The sequence below is a fragment of the Manacus candei genome, unplaced genomic scaffold (assembly GCF_025592945.1).
Source record: "Manacus candei isolate 608988 ecotype Guabito, Panama unplaced genomic scaffold, ASM2559294v1 h1tg000014l, whole genome shotgun sequence".
Lineage (NCBI taxonomy): Eukaryota > Metazoa > Chordata > Aves > Passeriformes > Pipridae > Manacus > Manacus candei.
Genome location: NW_026138062.1, coordinates 40,122,825 through 40,145,845, shown reverse-complemented (window position 1 = coordinate 40,145,845; position 23,021 = coordinate 40,122,825). Strand labels below are relative to the sequence as shown.

The window sequence follows — 23,021 nt, the reverse complement described above, 5'->3', positions numbered from 1 at the left end:
GTTTATTTTATGAGATCAGATGGTACCATCATACAAAATGGTGTATAAATTTTTATTTATGACAAAGGAGCACGTAATTAAAGTTTTAATAGCATAATTTCTGAAATGCATGTAACTAATGAATATAACCAATTGGTTCAAAAAGCACTTCAAGACTTAGGTTATATTTCTAATAATTCATTTTGAAATACAGTAAGTGTTCACTTTATCAATGACAGATATTTGCAAACTCATCCAACTTTCTGCAACTTTTACTATTTTATAATATAGAAGAAAAATAATTTGATATTAATTATTTGATGTGTTCATGTCTCTTTTATTTTGCTAAAGAACTACAGTGACAAGAAGAAATGCTTATAATGTGATGCTATCCAGTGTTATAAAACTAATAATAATTAATTAATTAATTGATAGGTTTCAAAGATTTCCAGTGGGAATTTGTTCATGGCTTGTTTGAAAATGCAATCTATGGAGGCCGTGTAGATAATTACTTCGATATGAGGGTTCTTCGGTCCTACTTGAAGCAACTTTTCAATTCACGAGTCATTGGCAGTTTAAATGCTAGAGGCAAGAAGATGACTAGTTTCCCATGTTCAATCTCTCTACCAAATTCCTGCAGTATTTTGGTAGGTATCCATCTTCTCTCACCTAGTAAATAATTTATTTTCAGGAATTATTCTTGAAATACTTCCACAAAGTAAACCAGAGTTACAATCCAAAGGATACCTCTATTTCTTCAGGACTTCTTTTGTGTGGAGCACTAACCCTTAAGTGCTCATTCAATGTTCTTTTTTATGGTATGTGATTGGACCGTGGTGCAGAGCAGCATAGCTATGAAGAATTGAGTATAAAAGAAATTGGGTCAATTTATGAAAAAGGATATAATTACATTTTTATTTAATTAGTATATTAACAGTAGTTTTGTAAAGACTGCCAAACATTCCTACAACTTCTGGATGAAATAGGAAAATCTAAATATATCTTCATATTTCCAAAATATATCAATATTCTGACATAATCTACTGACATGCCGTGGAGGGTATATGACATTTTATTTGGTGATAAATATGGATTCTGATTCTTCTTTAGTATTCCTTTAGCATAAATGAGAGGGAATTCCTCAGTCTAAAGAAATGAACTCTCCCTATGCTTTCATATACTATTATTGTTACTACTATGATTAAGATTCATTTGCATTTTAATTTAGGACTCAATCATAGACCTCTAATATGAGTTGATGTAAACAGAATTATCCCAGTTAAAGTAAATTGCTGTCATTGACATTCTCTACCTGGCTTCTGACTGTTTCGGTTTGGGGCTTGGTTTTTGGGGTTTTTTTGTGTTGGTTTTGTTTTTTGGTTTTTTTTAATCTAATATGACCAATATTTTTTATTTTCTATAGATATGCTGAGTTAATATCATAAAGAGGGAAGGAATAAACAAACCAAGCTAGTCTCTCTTCTTGTAGATAATATGGTCAAGTAGATGAATCTTTTTTCTACCTTACACTGCATTTAATATCTCTTGATTTCTTATATGATTATTTATGTAAGAATTTATAGTTCTGTATCTTCAGTAATTTTCTGCAAGCAGTTTTGATTAGTAGAACATAACTAAAAAAAAAAAGCTAAGTTTGTTTCCTTAAATTATTTGCAATGATATATCTTACTAAATTAGTGTTCCCTCAGTGTTTGGTGTAGAGGTCTGCTCCTGTTGTTACTTCTGAAGTGAGATTCCATGTTAAAGTGTGTCTATCTAGCACATGCTCCTGCAAGCAAAGACAGACACAATGCAAGAGGATGCAGCCAGACTTTCAAATAGTAAATATTTTTGCCTTTAAATCACAATAAAAGAGATGTCCAACACTATTAGTCTACCTTAGGCTGAAAATCCTCTTTCTGTTTTGTGCAAGAGGGCATCTCTAGTGACTCTTACTTTATAATCACTATTGATGCTATTCTGCATCTCCATATTATGCAAGCCTATTTTTATGGAAATTATTTTACTTTCTTTGAGTGATAATATCTTCATAGATTTAAATAGAAGTGAATGCTCTTAATTTTATAAATATGTATTATACTTTTCTTAGAATTCCAGATGGGGATTTTTTTTTTTTATTTTGTCATTAATCTTACTTTTAAGTTTTCAACAGAAGTATTGTAACTACTTTTCAAGGACAGTCTTGGCATATTTTTCTTTTCAGTTAATACCATCACTGTAATCAGAACTGCTTTTTGCTCTTTTAGAGTGGAAATGCTGTATAAAAGAAGAGTTTTTGATAAATAAAATGAAGAAATCTGTAAATAAGATTACCAACATATCTCGTGTCTTATATATTTATTTTAATCTTTGTGTTATACAGTGCACCTAATGAAATTTTTTTCAGCATACAGTGTTAATTGTCATGAGCTGAATAAAAAGTTCCCCTAGTTATATCTGTTCTTTTCTTCTAATGCAGGATTATCGCAATATTATTGAAAGCCTTCCAGAAGATGATAAACCTGACTTTTTTGGCTTGCCAGCTAATATTGCTCGTTCATCACAGCGCATGATCAGTTCCCAGGTAAAATTAGCATTTTTCATTGCCCTCTAAATATTTTCTGCAGCTAGTATAAGCTCAAGAACCCAACCACCTGTTCATAAATGTGCTTCCATAAGAAAGTTGGAGTAAATGGATGGGGTTTTTTTGATATATTGACATTTATCTGTAGAATATTTTAATATAGTAACAGTTAATCTTTAGTTACAAGAATGAATCTAGAACTTAAATAAACAAATAATTATTAAGAAAGTTTTCAATAGTACAATTCAGTTCACACTGAAGAGTGACACGATAGTTTTACACATTAAATAGGGGTAATATTTATGCTTTTTCTGAAAGAGAAATTCTGAAGAATTCTTTCAGTAGTCAAAAAATTCCATCTTTACAATTAGGAATATGATTTTCTTTAAAAAAGTTGTTCTCACTGGAGAATAACTACTTAAGCATGTCATAAGGAAATTCTCAACATAATGAAAAGGAAGTTTGAGGGTGTTTGATGGTAATAATTTAAAAATTCACTGATTTTAAATATTTCCATTATTGATTTAACTGCAACATATGGCAGATGGCTATATCATAGTAAAGAGTTCTCAGCTGTCATTTAATTTCAGTCTAGTCCAGATTTGAGTATATATTTAGTACATGAGAATGCACTAATCTTAGTGCTGGAATAATAGGCAATGATTAAAGATTTTTCACCTCTTTGTTTTAGAGTTCTATGTAGAAACTGCATCTTGGGTGAGTGACATGGATCAACATTATCCTGGGTACTAATAAGGAAACAGCTGGGGCAGCTTTCCTTCTCACCCTTTGGGAAACCCAAAAATACTGACTGTCCCTTATTCTTGTCATAATTTCTGTTTTGTCAGTCTAAGAAAGAAAAAGATGGAGTGATTTGAATTCCATATGTCTTTCTCATCAATACAGTTCTTGATTCGTTGGACAAAGCTTTTTGTTGCTAGTATTGCATCACTTCTCTTAGGTGTCAATGCAGTTGCCTAAAGATTGGTATCTCGTATAATCTGGATATGCTCTAGTGTATTTAAGACATCTACGAGGAACTGCCAAATACAACACAGGATCCAAATGAATACATGTTCTACTGGGCCAGTGACTGGAATTCAGGACAAAATGGCACTAGAAGCCAGTGTTTTAGCAACTTGATTCCCACTGCTTGTGCACTTAGATCCAGTAAAGCATGGATCTGGAGATCCTTAAATTCTTTGTTCTATATTTTTCTTTCATTGCCTCAGTGAAGTCTAGATGAGAGCACATGATTACTGTATTAGTGCAGTACCAGTCTTTTAATTATTCATTAGCATAGTTTGTTTGACTGGTAATAAATTAGTTGTGTCAGATAACATGAAATTTGATTGAATTGAGATTCTTACATCAGAGCTGTGAAGTGAACTGGTCTGTAATTCGTGGCTCTCTTTAATTTTCTGTGCAGCCCTAGCATGCTGTCTTAAGTAAGGATAAGTTATAGGGGGGAAAATTTAATCATAGAATACCAGGTTGGAAGAGATCTCAAGGATCATCTAGTCCAACCTTTCTTGGCAAAATCAATTGGAATTTCCCTATAATTGGAATTTCCTATAATTTCAAGACTTAGAATAACAGTTTTTAAAAAAAGTATCAAATTGTTTGCTCACACTCACCTAAAAAGGGGCTCCAAGCAGAAATTTCTTATTGGTATAAGACCTTTGATCTATTAAAAAAAATAAAATTGCCTTTGAGTATTGCATTTGTACTATCAAATACAGTACTGGTAAATTTGTTTAAATATATTTGTTTACTTAAATTCATAGCTGTATTGTCAAACTATAGGGTAATAGGGTAATAGGCTGAACTCAAGAATGTATCTCTTACAAAGCTAAAAATGCACTAAGATTCAATATAGCTCTATTTGGTGTTGCCGTAAAGTCATTTATATAAACAACAATTTAAATGCTTTTGTTTCTGTCAGTTACACTGTCCACTGCTGATTATTTTATTTATTTCAGCTATGCTTACTTGTTAAAAGCTGCAGCTGTTAAAAAATGCTAGTATTTGAAAATAAATCCATAGTTAACCTCCACAAAATCAGAACAGATTCAGAGTTCCTGTGTGAAGGGAAATAGGTAAGGAGCGTATGTACATGCAAACTCACTCTCTGCTGGTCTGTCACAGCATTGATTATAAGCTATAAATTATGGATTATAATCTTCAAAATGTGAGACTTGTAGTTGCAATCTTATGAGATGATTTTTTTGTCATGTGAGAGATTTTGTCATCCTTCCAATAATAGTTTGTGGTACTTACTTTAAGTCCTAGGCAATGTAAGTAACAGAAATGTGAGATTTCCTTTAAATTGTGCTTCTGCCTAACTGTGAATCCTACTCCCATTCCATTTCTGGCAGTTTGGCAGCTGTCTTAGATCCACAGGTGATCCCATGGTTCACAATCTGAAATTGAGTGATTGCTTTCTAACAGGAGTGTTTATCAGAAATCCATTGCAAAGCTAAAGCAGAGAGAAGGGGAATGAGTAAGGTGGTGAGAAATGAATTGCTACCAGCTCAACAGCCATGTCTCTAGCACCAGAAAGGTGAAATGTAATACTGTGTCCACTACTTCACTGATTTTGTAGACTTTCTCTGAATATTATTTATTTTTCATGCCTAGGAGTGATAGTTTGTATTACTGCAGCAACACACTTTACTATAGTAGAAATTTACTGTAGCACAGCGCAGTATTTTGCAGTCATGCAGACATCTTTTCTGTAAGCTACTGCATTGCTAATGTTCAGGTAAACCTAAAACAGCAATGAAAAGATAGGGACTTTTTTCAGAAATTTTTCAAATATTGATGAAATTCACAGCTTCTTACAAGCAGAGAACTTCTCTAATTGAAGAGCTGAATATCGCTAGCAATTTTATTTTAATACTGCTAATTACTAATTGAATTGTGTAGAAATTATGTCTTACAATGTTCTGTAGTGTAATTCAGAGAGTATTCATATTTAATCTGTACTGGTGAAAGCCATTTTGTTTTTAAGAAAATATTTTATGTAAAAAAACATGATCTTTTCAGAAACATGACTTACATTTTTTTCTGAAGTTTGTCCTTAGTTGCTCTATGTAGGTAGGGCTAAGTAAATTTTTAAAACCTGGATTTCTAGAGTTCACTGTGTCTCTTTGGTTCTACCTCACCTAATGTTACAGCAAAGCTTTGACACAACATCTCTTAGATAGAGTATGGTCATGAATAATCTCCCATCTCTTGCTATGTTCTCTTTGCAGAACAGTATGACTGGCATTCAGGTGGTTCAGTCTCCCAGTCTAAGCTATAACCAATGATTAGAGCAATCAGAGTATGTGGAGCTTTGCTTTATGTTTCCTGTGCAGCGAGAAGTCTCTTCTAAGTTAGATATCTCTCCAGTCACCTTCTTGCAAAACGAGCTTTTGGTACCAGTGTACTTGTTTCTTATTCTTGGATCCATAGTTCTGTTCTTTTATGAATTCCTATGAACCAACTTCATCCTTTATTATAATTTTAATAGAACCATACATAAGGTGTCTTCATCAAAATAAAATTTATCATATGTGATAAATGGAATTTTTACAGACTGAAACAGACAGGCTTGCATATGTATTTTTACACCTTAGGAAAGCAATAAGAACTATCCTGTTCTGTGAAGGATTTACCATACCTAATACAACTGATATGACTTATTGCCAGTAACCACTCTAGGAAGATGAAATGAAAATGCAGAGCCACTGTTTTGTCTCCCTCCCTTCTTTGCACAGCAGACATAGTCATTGCAGGCACTCTTTAGGTATTGTAACATTTAAAGCCTTCTGTGTTGTGTGATTCTAACAAATCCTGCTGAATGACTGTGCCTGCGAGTGACTGCTGTAAGTAGTAGCTATGTATGATCAGTTGACTGGTTAATCTAAACATTCTCCAATAATATGGTAAATAATTTTGAGAAAAAAAGCCATTTGGTAACTGGCAAGTTATGCAAGATTCTTCAAATATGACTGCCAGTGATGACTATGGCTAGCACTTAGTTTACTTAATGCTAATTTCTATATAGAATATTGTGTTTAGTAATATCAATAATATCTTGTCTTAGGAATTCAGCATTCTTTTACACATACAGATTCATAGTGCTTCACAGAGAGTATCATGAGACAGGTGAGTCTCAGTAAGGTTGAAGAATAGGTTGGTTTTGATATTTTTATAGATGAATGAGTATGCTCTCTGACACAGGGGAAGAGGAGGAAGGAGGGGCAGAGATAACGTGTGATGAACTGACCAGAGCCCCTGTTCCCTGTTCCCCTGCACCACTTGGGTTGGAGGATGTGGAGTGAAGTTGAGCCCAGGAAGAAATGAGAGATGGCGGGAAGGTGTTTGAAGATTTGGTTTTATTTCTCATTATCCTATGCTGATTTGATTAGCAATAAATTAAATTCATTTCCCCAGGTCAGGTCTGTTTTACCCATGGCAGTAACTGGTGAGTGATTTCTCCCTGTCTTAGCTCGATCCACAAGCCTTTCCTTATATTTTCTCTCCCCTATTCAGCTGAGAAGGGACGTGATAGAGCAGCTTTGATGGGCACCTGACAGCCAGCCAAGATCAACCCAGTACATCCTCAAAGTGCTTAAGGACATCAAAAATGTAAAATAATCCTTTGAACCTCAGACTGTTGAAGAGTTCACAGATGGTAGCTTCTTACCAATTTTTCAATGAAATACTATAAAATTATTTAATTGTAGATTTTATGTACAAATTAAAATGTTGAGCTCTGAGTGGGTTCCAGTTCACTTCAACTGAAGTTGCTGGAAGTACTTCTCCTCCTATATGTTGTTCTTTGAAATTTTATTTGCTTTTCAGCCATGCCAGTGATACTCTGCAGCTTAGGCAATTCAGATTTTGCAACAAAATTACTGTTTTTAAGAACCTATTTCATACTAATTTTATCATCTCAAATAGAATCCAAATCTGACTAGCATTTTCTGTGACAGGGTAAAGGATATGAGGTAATTTAATTTTCCCAGATATGTTTCTCTGAAACCCAACTGCATGCTTGTCTTTGCCTGTTTTGTCTCAAATGAGTGATGGGAATCACTCTCACTTCTCCCAGTTGGCAACACCATTATTTTTATTATCTGAAAGTAGTTTCTTGAGATACTTCTTTTTCTGTTAATCCTTAATATTTATCTCAGCTCTTTTAATAATAATAATAATAATAGATTCTACTTTTCTGTCCCATCTAACTAATCTCTTTGTGAAGTCCATCTGCTATTCATGAAAGCACCCTAAAGAGTCGAAACAATTCCTGTAACTTCATTGTGCTTCTTTGTATTGTTAACAAGAGAACTGACTTGCTATTTGACATATTTGAAGAAATACCTTTTTCATCATGTTATACTCTAGGTGCTTTTTTCCAACCCTCTGTCCCACCATTTCTCTTTGGACTTTGGTCATCACTGCCTGATAAACCTAGTTTAAGGCTTTGCTGGCTAGCAGCAAACCTGTTGACAGATACTCTTGTTACATTTTGTCATGTGGATTCTGTCTACCCCTGCCTGTCAATCTCTCTCAAACAAGGTGTCATAACCATAAGATACAAAGTAATGTCTGTGACATCCCAACTTGGAAGCCATGTTAACATTCATCCATTCCTGTCCCATTCCCTTCACTAGCAGCTTTGCCAAAGAACACCACCTGGGCCCCCGTGTCCATGGGCATCTGCCACTTTCTCTGGATGGCACTGGTTCTGATCCATGAGACAGGCTCAGAAAGCCCACATGCTGAAGAACTTTTCCCTCCTCACGTGTTTCTACTCATTCTGCAGTTGCACATTTGCAGATGGAGAAGGAGCCTTTTCTTCTTGCTGGAAGTCACAAACTTTCCCTTTTATTTACCAGTATGGATCTATTTTTTTGGATTGTCACTACAGGTTGGCAGCTAAACTAATATAACAGAAAAAATATTTTCTATACTAAGGGTGATAGTTATCTAAGAAAGCTTTATTTTTCTCAGAGTTAGGTGCCTAATCTAATGGTTATCTAGGCTCCCTGTATGTTATAGTCCATCTCCAAAATATCAGATTCATACCTGCTGTAGAATGAATTATTTAGGTGTGTGAAATTCTGTTTTCTTCACTAATATTATCTTGTTAGTGTTTTAGTATTTCTTAAAATACCTTCTGTGTTAATACCAAATACTTTATTTAGATGTTATTCTAACATTTCCCAACAAGTCAATGGTATTTAAAAAATAGATTTTGTGAAATTAAAGTTTATCTTTGAAATACACAGAGAGGTTCTGTCAGATTCGTAGTTCAACTCTTAAAGGGTATTTTCTTTAAACCCTATTAGAAAAGACTTGTGATGTACTTATTGATTCAAGCTACTTCAAATTCCACTGATCAATACTGGAATAATTTCATAGGAGTTTGTTTTTCTTTTAAGTGTTTAGGTACTGTGATAGAAAAATATGATAAGCCCAATTCAAAGCCAATTGAAGTTAAAAAAAAAGAAACCCCTCTGCAGTACTTCTAATCTAGCTTCAATCATTCATATTATCCACTTCATCTTAGCTAGTTATCCATTTTTTTTGTTACTAAAGTAAGACAAGCAGCTACAGGGAATAATTTGTGCCATTCTTATATAGGCATCTAAAAGGAGTGAATCACCTTTTGGAATTAGCTATTTCTTACTATTGAACTTTGGATCAAGCTTTGTAGTAATATCAACAGCATTTCTAAAAATTGTATAGTGAACATTTTAATGAGCATTTAAAAGATTAAAGAAAACTGCCATAACTACCAAGCTGTTGGTTATCCAGAAAACAGGAGGGGTTCTTTTCTACTGGAGACTGGACTATTTAAAAAATTGGATTTTTATTGGGATAGGATTTAGAAAATAGTTGGTTTTCCCATTTCTACATGAGTATTGTAACAATCTAAATATAGTTGTCACACTTGCATTTTATATTTAAATATTCAGTTTAAAGAAGAGTTCAGGAGGAAGAAGTGAAAATTCAAACATCTTTAAGCATGCAGGTTATAGTACCTGTCTCAAAGAAAAAAAATGAATTTTATTAATTAGTAGACAGATTTTTTTGTTTGTTTTGTGTTCCAGGGCAGCTAAAGACCAACACATTTCAAATTTCATTTTTTTTGTTATAGTTTTATTTTATTCCACTACTAAAGCCATGTGAATGGTTCAGCTAATTGTTCATCCTTAGGCAAGGCTATAATTCACATTAATGGAAAAGTGTAGGCTTGTGAGACTGATCTGTTACTTGCCCCGTGTTTACCAATGTGCACATCCACATAACTGATAAGATATTAAACAGAATTGGCCCCAATACGGAACCTTGGGAGCTCTGCTGGTGACTAGCTGACAGCTGGATTGAACTGTGTGTTAATGTTATGAGTATGTTCGTGTTGTCTAGGTGATCTGTTTCTCTCCCAGTATTATCTGCTCCTTTGCTTCCTAAACCTTGAACAGAGGCTACTGAATACTTCAAGTTTTATTTACCATGCCTCACTTATGTTCTTTTACATTCAGAAAATGCCCCATGTTTTCTTTGAACTTTTTCATATGTGTTGGAACCCATGTTACCCTTAATGTTCCGTGCTGGTCTTATCTCCAGTTGGCCTAGGCTTTTCTAATTTCATTGTGAATTGCCCAAGCAGTTCTTTCTCTGTCCTTGATTTTGCTTCTTGTATGTTCCCTTTTTTTTTCTTTTTTTTTCTCTGTCTTTCAATTCAAGACACTCCATGCTTACCCAAACAATCATTCTGCTAAAAATGCTGGTCTTTCTGAAAACTGAGGTGATTAGTTCTGAAACTCACTCAAAAGTAATCCTTTATTCCCCCTTTTAATCAAACAAAATTAATGTGCTGTCCACTATATAATAGTCTCAAATTTTCCCTCTCCCTTATACTCAGTAAACCAGTGTCTGCTTTCCTAAAGTCCAAAACTGTAACTCTGCAGTTTACCTCATGGCTATCTGCAGCATATGTATAAATAAGTTCTACCTAAATTTGCAATGTTGGCTGTTAATGAGCAGTTCAGAAATTTCCTTCAGTGTAGTCATCATTAATAATGCAGCTTTTTCATATACATTTTGAAACATAAAGATACACAGTTGAAAATAATGGTATTAAAAGGGTTTCTGTGACTAAAAGGTAACTTAAATTGACTTAAAATTTTGTAAGCTATCAGATCTGACATGAATTTTATTCAAGCTTTTAATATATAAATCCTGTGAAAAATTTGTTGATGTAGTTCTTTGTTGAAGTATAAAGCTTGTGTGTTTTATTTCTCACACAGTAAAAATCTCGTCTTGTAGATCACCGCTATAGATTTCAATTTGTTTCCAGAACTACAATGCAAAGTGTTATAGAGAGTGTTTAAAAATGTGTAAAAATGATCTGTACCCATATTCATACTTATTTTTGTGTGGGAGGAGTGACTGATATCTCAAAGTGCTGTGATGCCATTCAGTGAGACCTTTACAGGTTGGAGAGTTTCAGTTCAACAAAGGCAAATGCAGGGTCCTGCACATGGGGAGGAATAACCTCATGACTCAGTATGGTCTGGAGGCTGACCTCCTGAAAAGCAGCTCTGTGGAGAAGGACTTGGGGGCCTGGTGGACAACAAGCTGTCCATGAGCCAGCAGTGTGACCTCGTGGGTGAGAAAGGCCAATGGTATCCGGGGGTGCATTAGGAAGAGCACTGCCAGCAGGGGGAGGGGGAGGTGATCCTGCCCTTCTACTCTGCCCTGATGAGGCCACATGTGGAGTCCTGTGTGCGATTCTGGGCTCCCCAGTTCGAGAAAGATGAGGAACTACTGGAAAGTGTCAAGTGGAGGACTAAGAAGATGATTAGGGGACTGGAGCATCTCTCTTATGAGGAAAGGTGGTGAGACCTGGGCATGCTTAGCCTGGAGAAAGGACAACTGAGAGGGATTTTATCAATGCTTACAGATACCTTAAGGACAAGTGTCAAGAGGGTGGGTCCAGACTCTCTTTGGTGGTGCCCGGTGACAGGACAAGGGGCAACAGGCACAAACTGAATCCCAGGAAGTTCCATCTGAATATCATGAAAAACTTCCTAACTGTAAGGGTGACAGAGCACTGGAACCAGCTGTCCAGAGAGGTTGTGGTTGAATATCACCTGCCTGGAGGTGATCCTGTGCAGCCTGCTCTGGGTGAATTTGCTTTGGCGGGGATATTGCACTAGATGATTTCTAGAGGTCCCTTTCAACCGCACCTGTTCTGTGATTCTGTGATTCATGTATTCATACCCTGGCATTTCATACTCGTCATGAATGGCAGCTGAATCATTTGAAAACTTAAGTTTGTTCTAGCAGAAACTCTATGCAGAGAAGTAATATTCACACATTATATCAGGACGAGTTAAGAAAATTGTGGTATCTGAACAATGTCAGGTTTACAAAATCAGGCAAAAAGCGTGTTGTCCAATTAAAACTGCTCTTTCTTCCTAAAACTGTGGTCAGATGTATGGTTCTAGTACAGTTCCAGTGCTCATTTTTACCTTACTACTGACAGGAACAGGTAGAGAAAGTGTAGAGTCCTGTACAAGGACACCCCTAACTCTTAAATTACTGGATCACGCTTGAGACTGTACACCAAGTCTCGATGACTGTTATTACCCAAGTCAGATAAAGAAAAGTTAGGGTGAGTATATCCACCAGAACCTACATCTTACTGCAGTATTTCTACTGTGTATAGAATAAGAGGGCTGTGGTATGTGGTTATTTTTCAGGGTGCAACTGTAATATAATGATAGCTGCAGCATCTTGTGTGCTTGTCAACAGACTAAAATTTTCTCTTTCAAAATCTTCCTCAACACAACTTGGAACACTAATTTTATATTTGCTGCTTGTCCATAATTCTAGTCATGCCACATAGAGTAATATGAGTATAATTATTGAAAAGTATGCAATGTATGTTATTCTTTAACTTCTTATGTTCCTCTGACATCTATAGAAATAAATCTATTTTCTTAAAATAATTTAGCATTTATATAACCCTTGTATCAGCTGTCCAGAGCATATAATTACTGACATTTATTAAGTGCATCCCACATCACAAATACATGACTAACAGTCTCTAGCAGAAGTTGGTGAGTAATGGCAGCCTGCAATTGAGAGATCTGAGTACTTAAGAAGAATTTTTAAAATATGGGGAGTATTTTATATACACCTGTGGTGATGCATGAAAGAAATGTGCTGTGCCATTCATGGAGTGGAAGTCACAGAATTGTGCTCTAGCGAAAACCACATCTCTTTACCAATGCAGTGAATCAATGCAGTGATTCAAGTAGCCTTATTAATTCCCACAGGATTGGTACTATGTATATGAGAATATATTGGTGCTCTGCATATGAGAAGTTTTTTCTAAGAACAGGCTGCAATCTTCCAGTCTTCTTAAATTTTATCAGGATCTAATTGGTTAAGGTCAACCACCTGTTTGGCCTTCCTCTTAGCATCGTAGTCTTCAGGTAATGTGTATCCTGTGAATCTGTAGGAAGTAAAACTCATAGTTATTTTTTTTGAAGAAGGTTCAACTGGAATACTGGCTATGACAGTACTGGCCTCATGCTGTCCATCTGCAGTAGGCTGCTGATCTTCTTCTTCCTTGGAACCCCTACTCTAGGGAGAATCTTCCTGTTGTCGGATGTATATGATATATGATGCTCTTCTGTATAAAGGAAGATACAGCTAGTGTCAGCATCTTCCCCTCATTTGCTTAGTATTTTGATTGAGAAGGCCTTTATCTCTGTATGGAGTCCAATCCTGTTTCAGATCCTTACTGAGTGAAAGCGCAGCTTTGAGGTGGCCTTGAAGGAACAACAAAAGAGCAAGTGTAGACCTATACTGTCTCTTACTCATCCACATGCAGTAGGAATGATTTGCTTATGAGTGCCATTAAAGTGCTTTTGTCCCAACAGCATCCATGGATCCTGTTCTTGCAGAGAGGGTAAGGGACACAGAGAGACTGAAAGTCAGAAGTTTCATTGGCATCTCGATCTTAGGCTACTTTAACAGCTATGTGGGAACTGCAGCCAAACTGAGAAACAGTATGGAAGCACGTAGTTCTGACAGGAGGCATGTCAAACAGAAATCTGTTCCCTCTTTATGACACAATGAAGACATAGTTATATTGCACTGAGTTAGTATTTTAACAATATTTACCCGAGTAATTAAGTTATAGCTTCATATTTTAGTTTGAGCTGTAAAGTCTTATAAAACCAGAAATATCTCCTTGAACGGTTTTGTAAAGGGATATATTGTCATTCAGAGAAATGAACCATAAAAGTGGTTTCTGTGCTAAGACTACATCCTTCTAAAACTGGTAGATGGCAGTAGAGTATCTGCTTTGACATCTTTAGATTTACTTAGGCATTTGCTAGATTTTAGTACAATAAAAATCTATTTTATCTGTTCTGTAGTCTTGAAAAAAATACCAGTTACCTGACTAGCAAATCTTTTTAGCTTTGTGTTCTTAGAAGAGTAATCATATTTAGTTCAGAAATTATTGATTTGAGGTGTTTTGGTGTTTATTTTCATTCACTGACATAGAATTTCGCAATATATTTTTGACTGTATGACTTTTCTCTGAAATTGTAATACTTTGTGTAAAATTTGATTTTGTCGCATGATTTGTAGGGCATATTGCTTCTGAAATGAATACAAAACTTAACTATATCTTATACAGATATAAGCCAGTGTTTATTGTGTTTGTGAAGTAGCAGTTTTGCAGTAGCTATGAATGACTGAAGGCAAGACTTTTTCCTCATCTTGTACATGAGTAAAGAACAGAAATAGATTTTGTCTTCCTAGAAATCTGTATTATCTAAATTCCAGAGAAGGAAGTTAAAATCATGGCATTTTCTCATTTTTATTTGTTCCATTAATTTTTATTTTAATTTTCAGGTCAAACATGACTTTCTAGTAGTTCCATATGAAGCTACATGGGATCATTGATCATTGTCTTTATAGCTTTCAGTTCTCTTTAATCTCTCTCATAATTTTTCTAAATGCATGTGCTGTTTACTGTAATGTGTTGGTCAATATCATAGCATATGTCCACAGAAAACACAGAAGTATGCAATAGATAAAAAAGCTGAGATGCACAACTAACTTAATAACTAGGTAAATAAATATTGACATTTTAAGTTTGACCGCCCCACCTTTATTAATATATACAATTTGTATTTTTCTGCACTGACAACTCAAAAAACATACAGTGTTTGAATTTTCCACAAAGAAAGCAGTTCCTCTAGGCTGTTCATAGGTATTAGATGCACTATTCACAAATAAATTGTTCTATTGAATTTTTTATATAAATACTGTTATGATTAGTTAACATTATTTAAAACAGACAACTTCTACAGAGAATTGTGGTTCTGAATAATCTTCTCACCCCTCTTTAAACAGACATTATCGGTGATTGATTTTATATTTTGATTACCTTTCTTTCTATCCCTTTCATATTTTTTATGATGGTACTGTTTTCTTGCATTATGGTAGGTTTTTACACTTTTATAATTATTCAGAATATTTAGATGTGTATTTGGTCTGGACTAGCACATCATGTAAGTGCTTTTAGTTTATAATATATTAAAAGAATATGTTGCAATAACAAAGGAGAGCATTCAAAGGCTAGGTATTGAGTACCCTGTATTATACACCTATGATTAAATTTTCAGTTTACTTAGTACTGTAAGTACATACCTGGTTAGAGTGCAAAGGCTATGATTCAACAGACCTAGATGTGTGCATCTGTGATAGCCACTTATAGTCTCTCTTTGTGGTCATGGAAGCATTGTATTTAAGGCAAGCTTAATCTAGAATAAGTATTTGAAGTTGATTATAGGTTGACTTGATGGTAATGTATATATAGTACAGTGAGAGGAGCTGAATTCTTCTTAAGGTTTGTAGTTAGCTCTCAAGGAAATTAAATTAAAATCCTCATTATAATTTCCACAACATAGACCTGAGGTACCTATGTAAGAAACTTAGTTTTCCTATGTGCTCAATACGAGGGTCTTCCAAATGACAAGTTAACCCACTTACATAGGAGACTAAGGTGGTAATATTTGTAATTTGTGTAAGTTTTAAGTAAGCTTTAAGTTCCTAAGGGTAGGTGGGGTGAATTTGTGCTTGTCTGATGTGACTGTGTGCCCTCTCTCAACTCAAGAATTATTTTGTCTTCTTAAATACACATTCCTAATCATATTTCCTTTGTCATCTGAATGGAGGTCTCCTTATAGGTACTCATCCAGTGTTTTCATTCCTGTCCTGTTGCCTTATAGAGCCATTTCTGTTTCTCATAAGGCCCTCAGGAATGTATTCCTGATACTCCTCTTTCTTTTAAATCCAATTTTCCTTCATTCAACTCCAAACTTGTTTCTCTTGCCTGGAGGTGAAAACAGTTGTGTGGAGCAACCGCAAACATACCACCATACCTTGGACACTTCTGTGATACACCTGGTAATTCTTATAGGGATAGATATCCCACTCCTGGTTTTATTTAGGTCCTTCCCAATCTTAAAACATTCTTTGTCCCGACCCATGCATGTGACTCTCTTGTTTTTACAGGACATAAACTGAAACAAGAAAGGTACAGATTGGGTATTAAGGGAAACCTTTTCAGCACTATGGCAGTAAAGCAGTGGAACAGGTCATCCAGGGAGGTTGTTCAGTCTCCGGACTTTAGACTTTTCCAAGACCAGGACAGATAAAGTCCTGAGCAACCTGATCTGACCTCAGAACTCATCATACTTCAAGCAGGAGGTTAGACCCTCTTCCGGGGTTCTTTCCAATCTGAATTGTTTTATGATCCTATTAAAAAAAAAAAAAATCCTCTTTCATTTGCATAGCATTCAGAAAGAGACTGATTTGAGAGTACTGAGTAAACATTTTCTCAGGCTTTAGCTGACTTGAAGTAGCACAGACTGGCCAATACAATATTGGGTTTTGTGAGAATTAAATACTTAATCAATTCAAGTTCTAAAATCAAACTTTTAACCATAGATAGGCATTAATATGAATTACTATTTTACAATCTCTAATTCTTCCCTAAATTTGAACTGATTTCATGGATGTAAAAAATGGTGCACAAAAAAAGTGTCCATCAAAGTTTCAGTCCCTTAGCAAAAGTTTGGGGTGCTGAAGCAGTTTAAAGGTGAGGTGAATCTGAGTATTTTGACACAAATCAAATGTATTTTCATCTGTTTCTTGAAGGTGAATGACTGCTCTAGGCTACAATTTGCAAAAAATACTTGGGCTGAAGGAGCCACCAGTACACAGAGTTTCAGCCTAACCCATTAAAGAAAAAAAAGATTACAGTGAATTGGAAATAGTTTGCTGTCATGGAAACTTTAGTAGTAAATTATGCTACCATCATACCTGCTGTACCTGAGAGAAGAAATGGAATTAACTGGAGAATGTTAAAGAGTTTTCATGGACATTTGATGAAGATCACAGCATGTGATCAAGAGTTAAAACTTGATTTCTTTTGATTCAGTACTTTTACTTTAAGTGTGTCATTTTGAGAATGATATCCCAATATTTTTTAACTACTTTGATAAAATATACAAAGCAGAAACAGATATAGGTGCAGTGAAGAAAAAGATTAAAATAAAGGTTCGATAGTATATTTCCTATTTAAATTATATTGACAAATTCTGCAATTAGATAACTAGAAAGAGACAACTAACCCCCATACACTATAGTTAGAAAAATATTTTAATTACTTGATCTTGCAGTCACTATTTTGCAAATTCATTTCAGCGATCTGGAGATACGTGTTTATACCTCTAAAGGCACTTAAAAAAATGGATACCAGAGTTAATATTTTCAATTTCCCGTATTCAAAAAGCAATCATATAAACTTTTGTGAGCTTTATAGCATGCATTATATGCAAGTTTATATGAAATATTGCACACTGAATTACCAGTAAAAGTATATTTGATATAAATGTTTTATTGCTTAGCAAATGATGGCAGGCAACTATCCAAAAACAAAAGTCAAAGCTGTAGCTAAAAGAATGGTATCTGGAAGGCACAAATATGTGCTTATTATCTGTATTGCTTGTCAGAACATTTGCATATGTGCAGAATGAAAACAAGGAAGAATAACAGTAATGATAAAGATACTATGATCAAAACATTCATCAGAGAAAATAACTTTTTTTTGAAATTAAACAAGAATCTTTTTTGATATACACAATAGCTGGAGCACACAAAGTATTATTAAAATTTAATATTAAGTTATGAGAATGAGAGGATGAAATGTTATTTTACATAACAGAAGCTATAAAGAGCAGTAGATCACATTTTTTTTCAACTATCAGAATACTTGCCAGAAACCCATTTAAGCCTTTGCATCCACTGCTGTTTTCAATCCCAGATGAGATTTGGCTTTCCTCACTCGACCCTAACACAACTGAGCAATGCCTTTATATCCCTGCTGGCTACTGCATCCCTGCTCCCATCTTCTGTGGGAGACCTCATAGCTGTCTACAGGTTTCTTAGAAGAGAAAATGGAGGGGCAGGCACTGATCTCTCTAATGGCCAGTGACAGGACCCAAGGGAATGTCATTAAACTGAGTCAGAGGAGATTCAGGTGGGATTTAGGGAAAGGTTCTTCACCCGAAGTGTGAGTGGGCACTGGAACAGGCTCACCAGGGAAGTGGTCACAGCACCAAGCCTGACAGAGTTCAAGAAATGTTTGGACAGAGTTCTCAAGCACACAGTGTGATTCTTGTGGCTATCCTATACAAGGTCAGGAGCTGAACTTCAATGATCCTAATGGGTTCCTTCCAACTCAGGATATTCTGTGATTTGAGATCAGAAACTTGTTTTACATCCATGTTGATTTTCTGCCATGATTGCTTATCATGCTTGTTTCCTGTGCATCAGAATGGACTGTTCTTGTGCTTTGAGGAAATTTTTCTTGACAGTTTCTTGAAACTCTCCTGGCCCTGCTTTGCCCTCCAAAACATTTGCCAGCTGGGTCCTGCTAAATAGGTCTCTGACTAAGCTAAAATCTTCTTTTCTGAGATCTGGGGTTGTGATTCTACTACTGGCCTTGCTGTCTTCTCACAGGATTTTGAAGTCCACAGTCTCATAGTAAGTGCTTATTATAGATGTTAAAACAATGGTTTTACTGTCATTTTGTAGTGCTTCATAGTCCCTATCAAAACTGATTAATAAGAAGCTGCTGTTTGTTTCAGTGAAAGAAAATGAAAAACAAAAGAAAACACTTCATCATTGCACATCTTTCAAGAACAGAAAATAAGTCAAAACCCAGCAGAAACAACTTGACTTTCTCCCTCATTCTATGTAACAATTAAATAGTCCAGTCCTTTATACATTTTTTATTATCAAACTTCATTCTTTATTGTCAAGCAAAAGAGGAGAGAATAAGTTGTTTTGCAACATGTCTTTAAGAAAATACACTGTGAAAAGTAACTAAAATTTAGCTAATATGCCTTAAAATACCAGGGGATTTATATGCAGTTTAAGGGACCGACATCAACATCACTGAAGAATTTTAATTTTAGTGTTCTTTCTTGACAAGTGTATACATATATTTTATCCGTTTATGTGTGGACTTACCAGGGTTGCTAACAGTGAAACACAGTTGGACTTAAAGAACTGGAAGCTCCCCTTCTTTCTGGAAGTTTTGCAGTTATTCTTTTAATTGCTTGCTTTCTTTCTTTAATAAGTATGCATTTAAGTAGTTTGAGGTAGCATGAATATCTAAATAAAAGATCCAGGTCAGATCAGAATGAATTGACTATAATTATCTTGAGTTTTGGTGCCTGATAGTTACTGTATGTATTTAGTAACATATTCTGGTTCTTTATTTCCTTTAAATTTTTAATTACAGATGGAGCCTAGTTTAAGGCAGAGCTTGAGTTTTTACTCTAAATTTTGTGGAAAAGAGGCTAATTAATGAATTATACACCTCATTAGTTTTTAAATTATAGTTGAACAAAGTCAATTACTGCAATAAGAAAAATATGGATTTTTTTTGTTTGTGGCTTAATATGAATGAGGCTCAAGTGTGTTCTCTACTTTAATATAGGTATTGTTTATGTTTTGATCAGACCATGATCAGTAATTAAGTATGCAGGAAAGTATAGTTCAAAGATAAATTGGAGAGTATTTGCTATTGTATCACATTTTTGTACTGAAAGAAGTTTGTTTATCCTTCTTCAAGATTGCATTTGTACTCTCATCACTCAGGTAATTTCACAGCTTCGGATCCTGAGCAGGTCAGTAACTGCTGGCTCCAAATTTGACAGAGAAATATGGTCTACAGAACTTTCTCCTATTCTCAACCTATGGAAGAAACTTAATCAGGTAGGAATGTACCTGATTTGAAATGACAACTTATTCTTCTTTTTTTCCTGGTAACTACATAAAAAGTAAAGTCTAAGGAATTATCTCAAATATTGAAACACTAGAAGTAAAAAAGTAAATTAAATGCATTTGCAGGGGAAAATACATTTGGTGTTTGTAATTAGCTATGAAGTCTGTACGTGATGTCGCAGGCTATCACTTTTTTCTCCATATGAAGGTGAGACCATACTCAAGACATGAGACTAACATCTTGTATGTGTTTTCAAGAAAAATACTAATGTATTTTAGATTTTAATTTATTCTTTTCATTTCTCTAATATACACAAGACGATGTTTAATGATTTTAAATATAAATGAAGTTTTTCCTGTATAGTCTTGAAATATGGTATTAGCTTTAAACTGAGGTTCATTAAAATCCCTTCTACGTAGATCACAGACATCGTGGCCTAAAACTATGTCTTCTACACAACAACACTGGAATAAGAAAAACCTTTCCCTTACTCAAATAATCGCATACAAAGAAGTGGCATGAGGTGCACATTAGAATTTACCATTACATTGTGAAATATCTCATTAAATTCTCATTTAATCCATTCTAAGTGTATGATACATCATGTTTTTGTCAAAATAGTCCTTTGGTACTAAATAAGTTTGTGTTGAAATCTGTGGCCTCTGAACATGGTCTGTGATCCTATAAGAAAAAGGATATTTCAATGCGACACCTTTCATGATCTCTTACTAACTAAACATACTTTTAGGTTTGCAAATCTTCTTTGCAAAAGCTCAGATGAAACTATTGCATATATGTATGTATACACCATCAGAAAATTAGAGATTTTGGTTGTAGTGTTTGGAAAACTGATAAATGAAGCCAGTTTTAAACAGCAAAATAAATTGCGCTACATTAATATCCATTATCAGCACACAGTGCTAATGGCCAGTTCTTTATAATTGTTAATCGTTATCAGTGCAAATTCAAAGTACTTATTCCTTAAAACTTGAGTCATAAGTTAGCTGTGAGTATGCAGTACCATGAAGCTGAAGCCACATAGTTGGTGCTTCTGGCTGGTCCTTGGTAGTCTTAGTCACCCATATGGAGGTAACCAGTTGCCCAAAAGCTCTTTGACAAGGGAGGCTGGACCTGACAAAGGCCTCTTCTTTCACCGCTAACATTACCCTCAAATCTGAGATCTCTCATGATTTTGTAATACTTCACCTCAGCTCCTGAGGTGACACTTAGATAGGGTTATTTTTCAGGCTGTAGCAGGTAACTTTATTCTGTCAGTTGTCTGTTTTACTTTGTTGTGTAATTGCTTCTTGTCTAAAAGCAACAGTAGTCTTGCCAGTTCTTAATTTTGCCCTTTCTCAATGATGAATATGTGACCATCAGCTGTTGTTCATAGTTCTCGGGCCTCTCTTTTCAATCTATGCCCATCCTTTCAAGACCTTTGCTATCCCATGCTAAAACTTCACATTATAACAGCAAACACCTGGTACTAAATTCTTCTTCAAACAGCAAGCTCTCCTAACAACTTAATAACATGTCTAGAAGGTCAGTACTGGAGCCTTGCGTGGTAAGTGTAAGACCTAGTTAGCATGACCTATTCCTCGCAAAAGCAATTTGTTTTTTTTACAGAATCATTGGGTACAAAAATTTTGTATATTGTTTCCTAGGCTCCTCTCCTGTGAAGACAAGCTGAGAGAGTTGGGGTTGTTAGCCTGCAGAAGCGAAGGCTTTGGGGAGACCTTATAGTGCCTTCCAGTATGAGAGCTGGAGAGGGACATTTTACAAGGACATGTAGTGACAGGAGATAATGCTCGGGCCTGAAGAACCGGCCCTGAGCCAAAGTTGACCTATAAGCTGAACTCTCCATCCTAGTATTGTATTTAGACGTATATCTGCTTATTAACCGAGATGCTATATAATCCTTAAAAATGCTTTAAGAATATGCATTTGTGCTTGTTAACACAGTATATTATTAATAATTAGTAAGGCTTGAATGTGTTATAAATATGCCTTTTCTTTCCAACCATGACCATGAAAAAACGTAGGTCTCACATAGTCACGGGTGGTTCATATTTGAGATATTAATGTAGCCATAAGTTCTGTGTTTAGTGACTAGTCAAGGCCATAGAGCATTTGATAGTAGATGGTTCAAATCGACTCCCTCGGTCTCCCTTTGGGCCTTGGCTAGGCCTAAGGGGAATACCAGTGAAGGAAGAAAGCCAGATAGTTTTGCCACACCAATTGAGTAATGTAAGCTGGTTCGTTTAACATTGTATAAGATGGATCCTCTCGCAATGAAGATGGAGGCCTCACCTGCGGGTGGACACACTGTGTAGGATTTCCCATTTACTGGGAAGAGGTTTTCCAGACCTTAACTGTGATGGGGGACTTTCCAACTGAAGTGCAGTCTGGATGATGATGATGGTAATATATTTAGGGTAACTGGTGATGTGTCTGTCTCTTAATCACTATAAGACTTTTTTTGTAGTAATGATTAGATACATTGCTAAGTGTATCCTTTCATAAACCACTGCTTCTTTTGTAATTCTTTACTGTCTTGCACTATAGTAAACTTATGCACTTATTCTTTAAAGTTGGTGTCTGTGTTCCTTAAATCCATCCTCGTTACTGGGGGAGGGAGGCAAAACAGATTGGCAAAACACAGGGCAAGGGGGAATGGCTTCAAACTGAAACAAAGTAGGTTTAGATTGAATATTAGGAAGAAAGTCTTTACTGTGAGGGTGGTAAGACACAGGTTGCCTAGAGAAGTTGTGGGTGCTCCATCCCTGGAAGTGTTCAAGGTCAGGTTGAATGGGGCTTTGAGCAACCTGGTCTAGTGGAAGGTGTCCCTGCCTGTGGCATGAGGGTTGGAACTTGATGATCTTTAAGGTCCCTTCCAACCCAAAACATTCCATGATTCTGTATTATCTTGAAGTTTCTTTGATTTCTGAATATTTTTATGCTATTAGGAGGTAATGAATCTAATCTTTTAAGGGTCCTTTTAGAATAGGAGAGTTTCTGACCTTGTGTAGGGTTTTTTTGGGGGGGGACATTTGCTCGAGTGTTTAA

At 35.4% G+C, this 23,021-nt stretch overlaps 1 protein-coding gene across 4 annotated transcripts in view; it reads left to right on the top strand.

The window, feature by feature from the left end:
- DYNC2H1 (dynein cytoplasmic 2 heavy chain 1) overlaps window positions 1-23,021 on the top strand; it is a 169,766-nt gene that overhangs the window by 110,180 nt on the left and 36,565 nt on the right. For 3 of the 4 annotated variants that reach the window (XM_051779783.1, XM_051779782.1, XM_051779784.1), the window contains exons 81-83: window positions 415-626; window positions 2,459-2,563; window positions 19,829-19,945. In XM_051779783.1, coding sequence (XP_051635743.1) covers window positions 415-626; window positions 2,459-2,563; window positions 19,829-19,945 — 434 coding nt within the window. Of the gene's footprint in view, window positions 1-414; window positions 627-2,458; window positions 2,564-3,254; window positions 3,574-19,828; window positions 19,946-23,021 lie in introns of those variants that run through there. The other variant, XM_051779786.1, reaches the window with a different exon arrangement.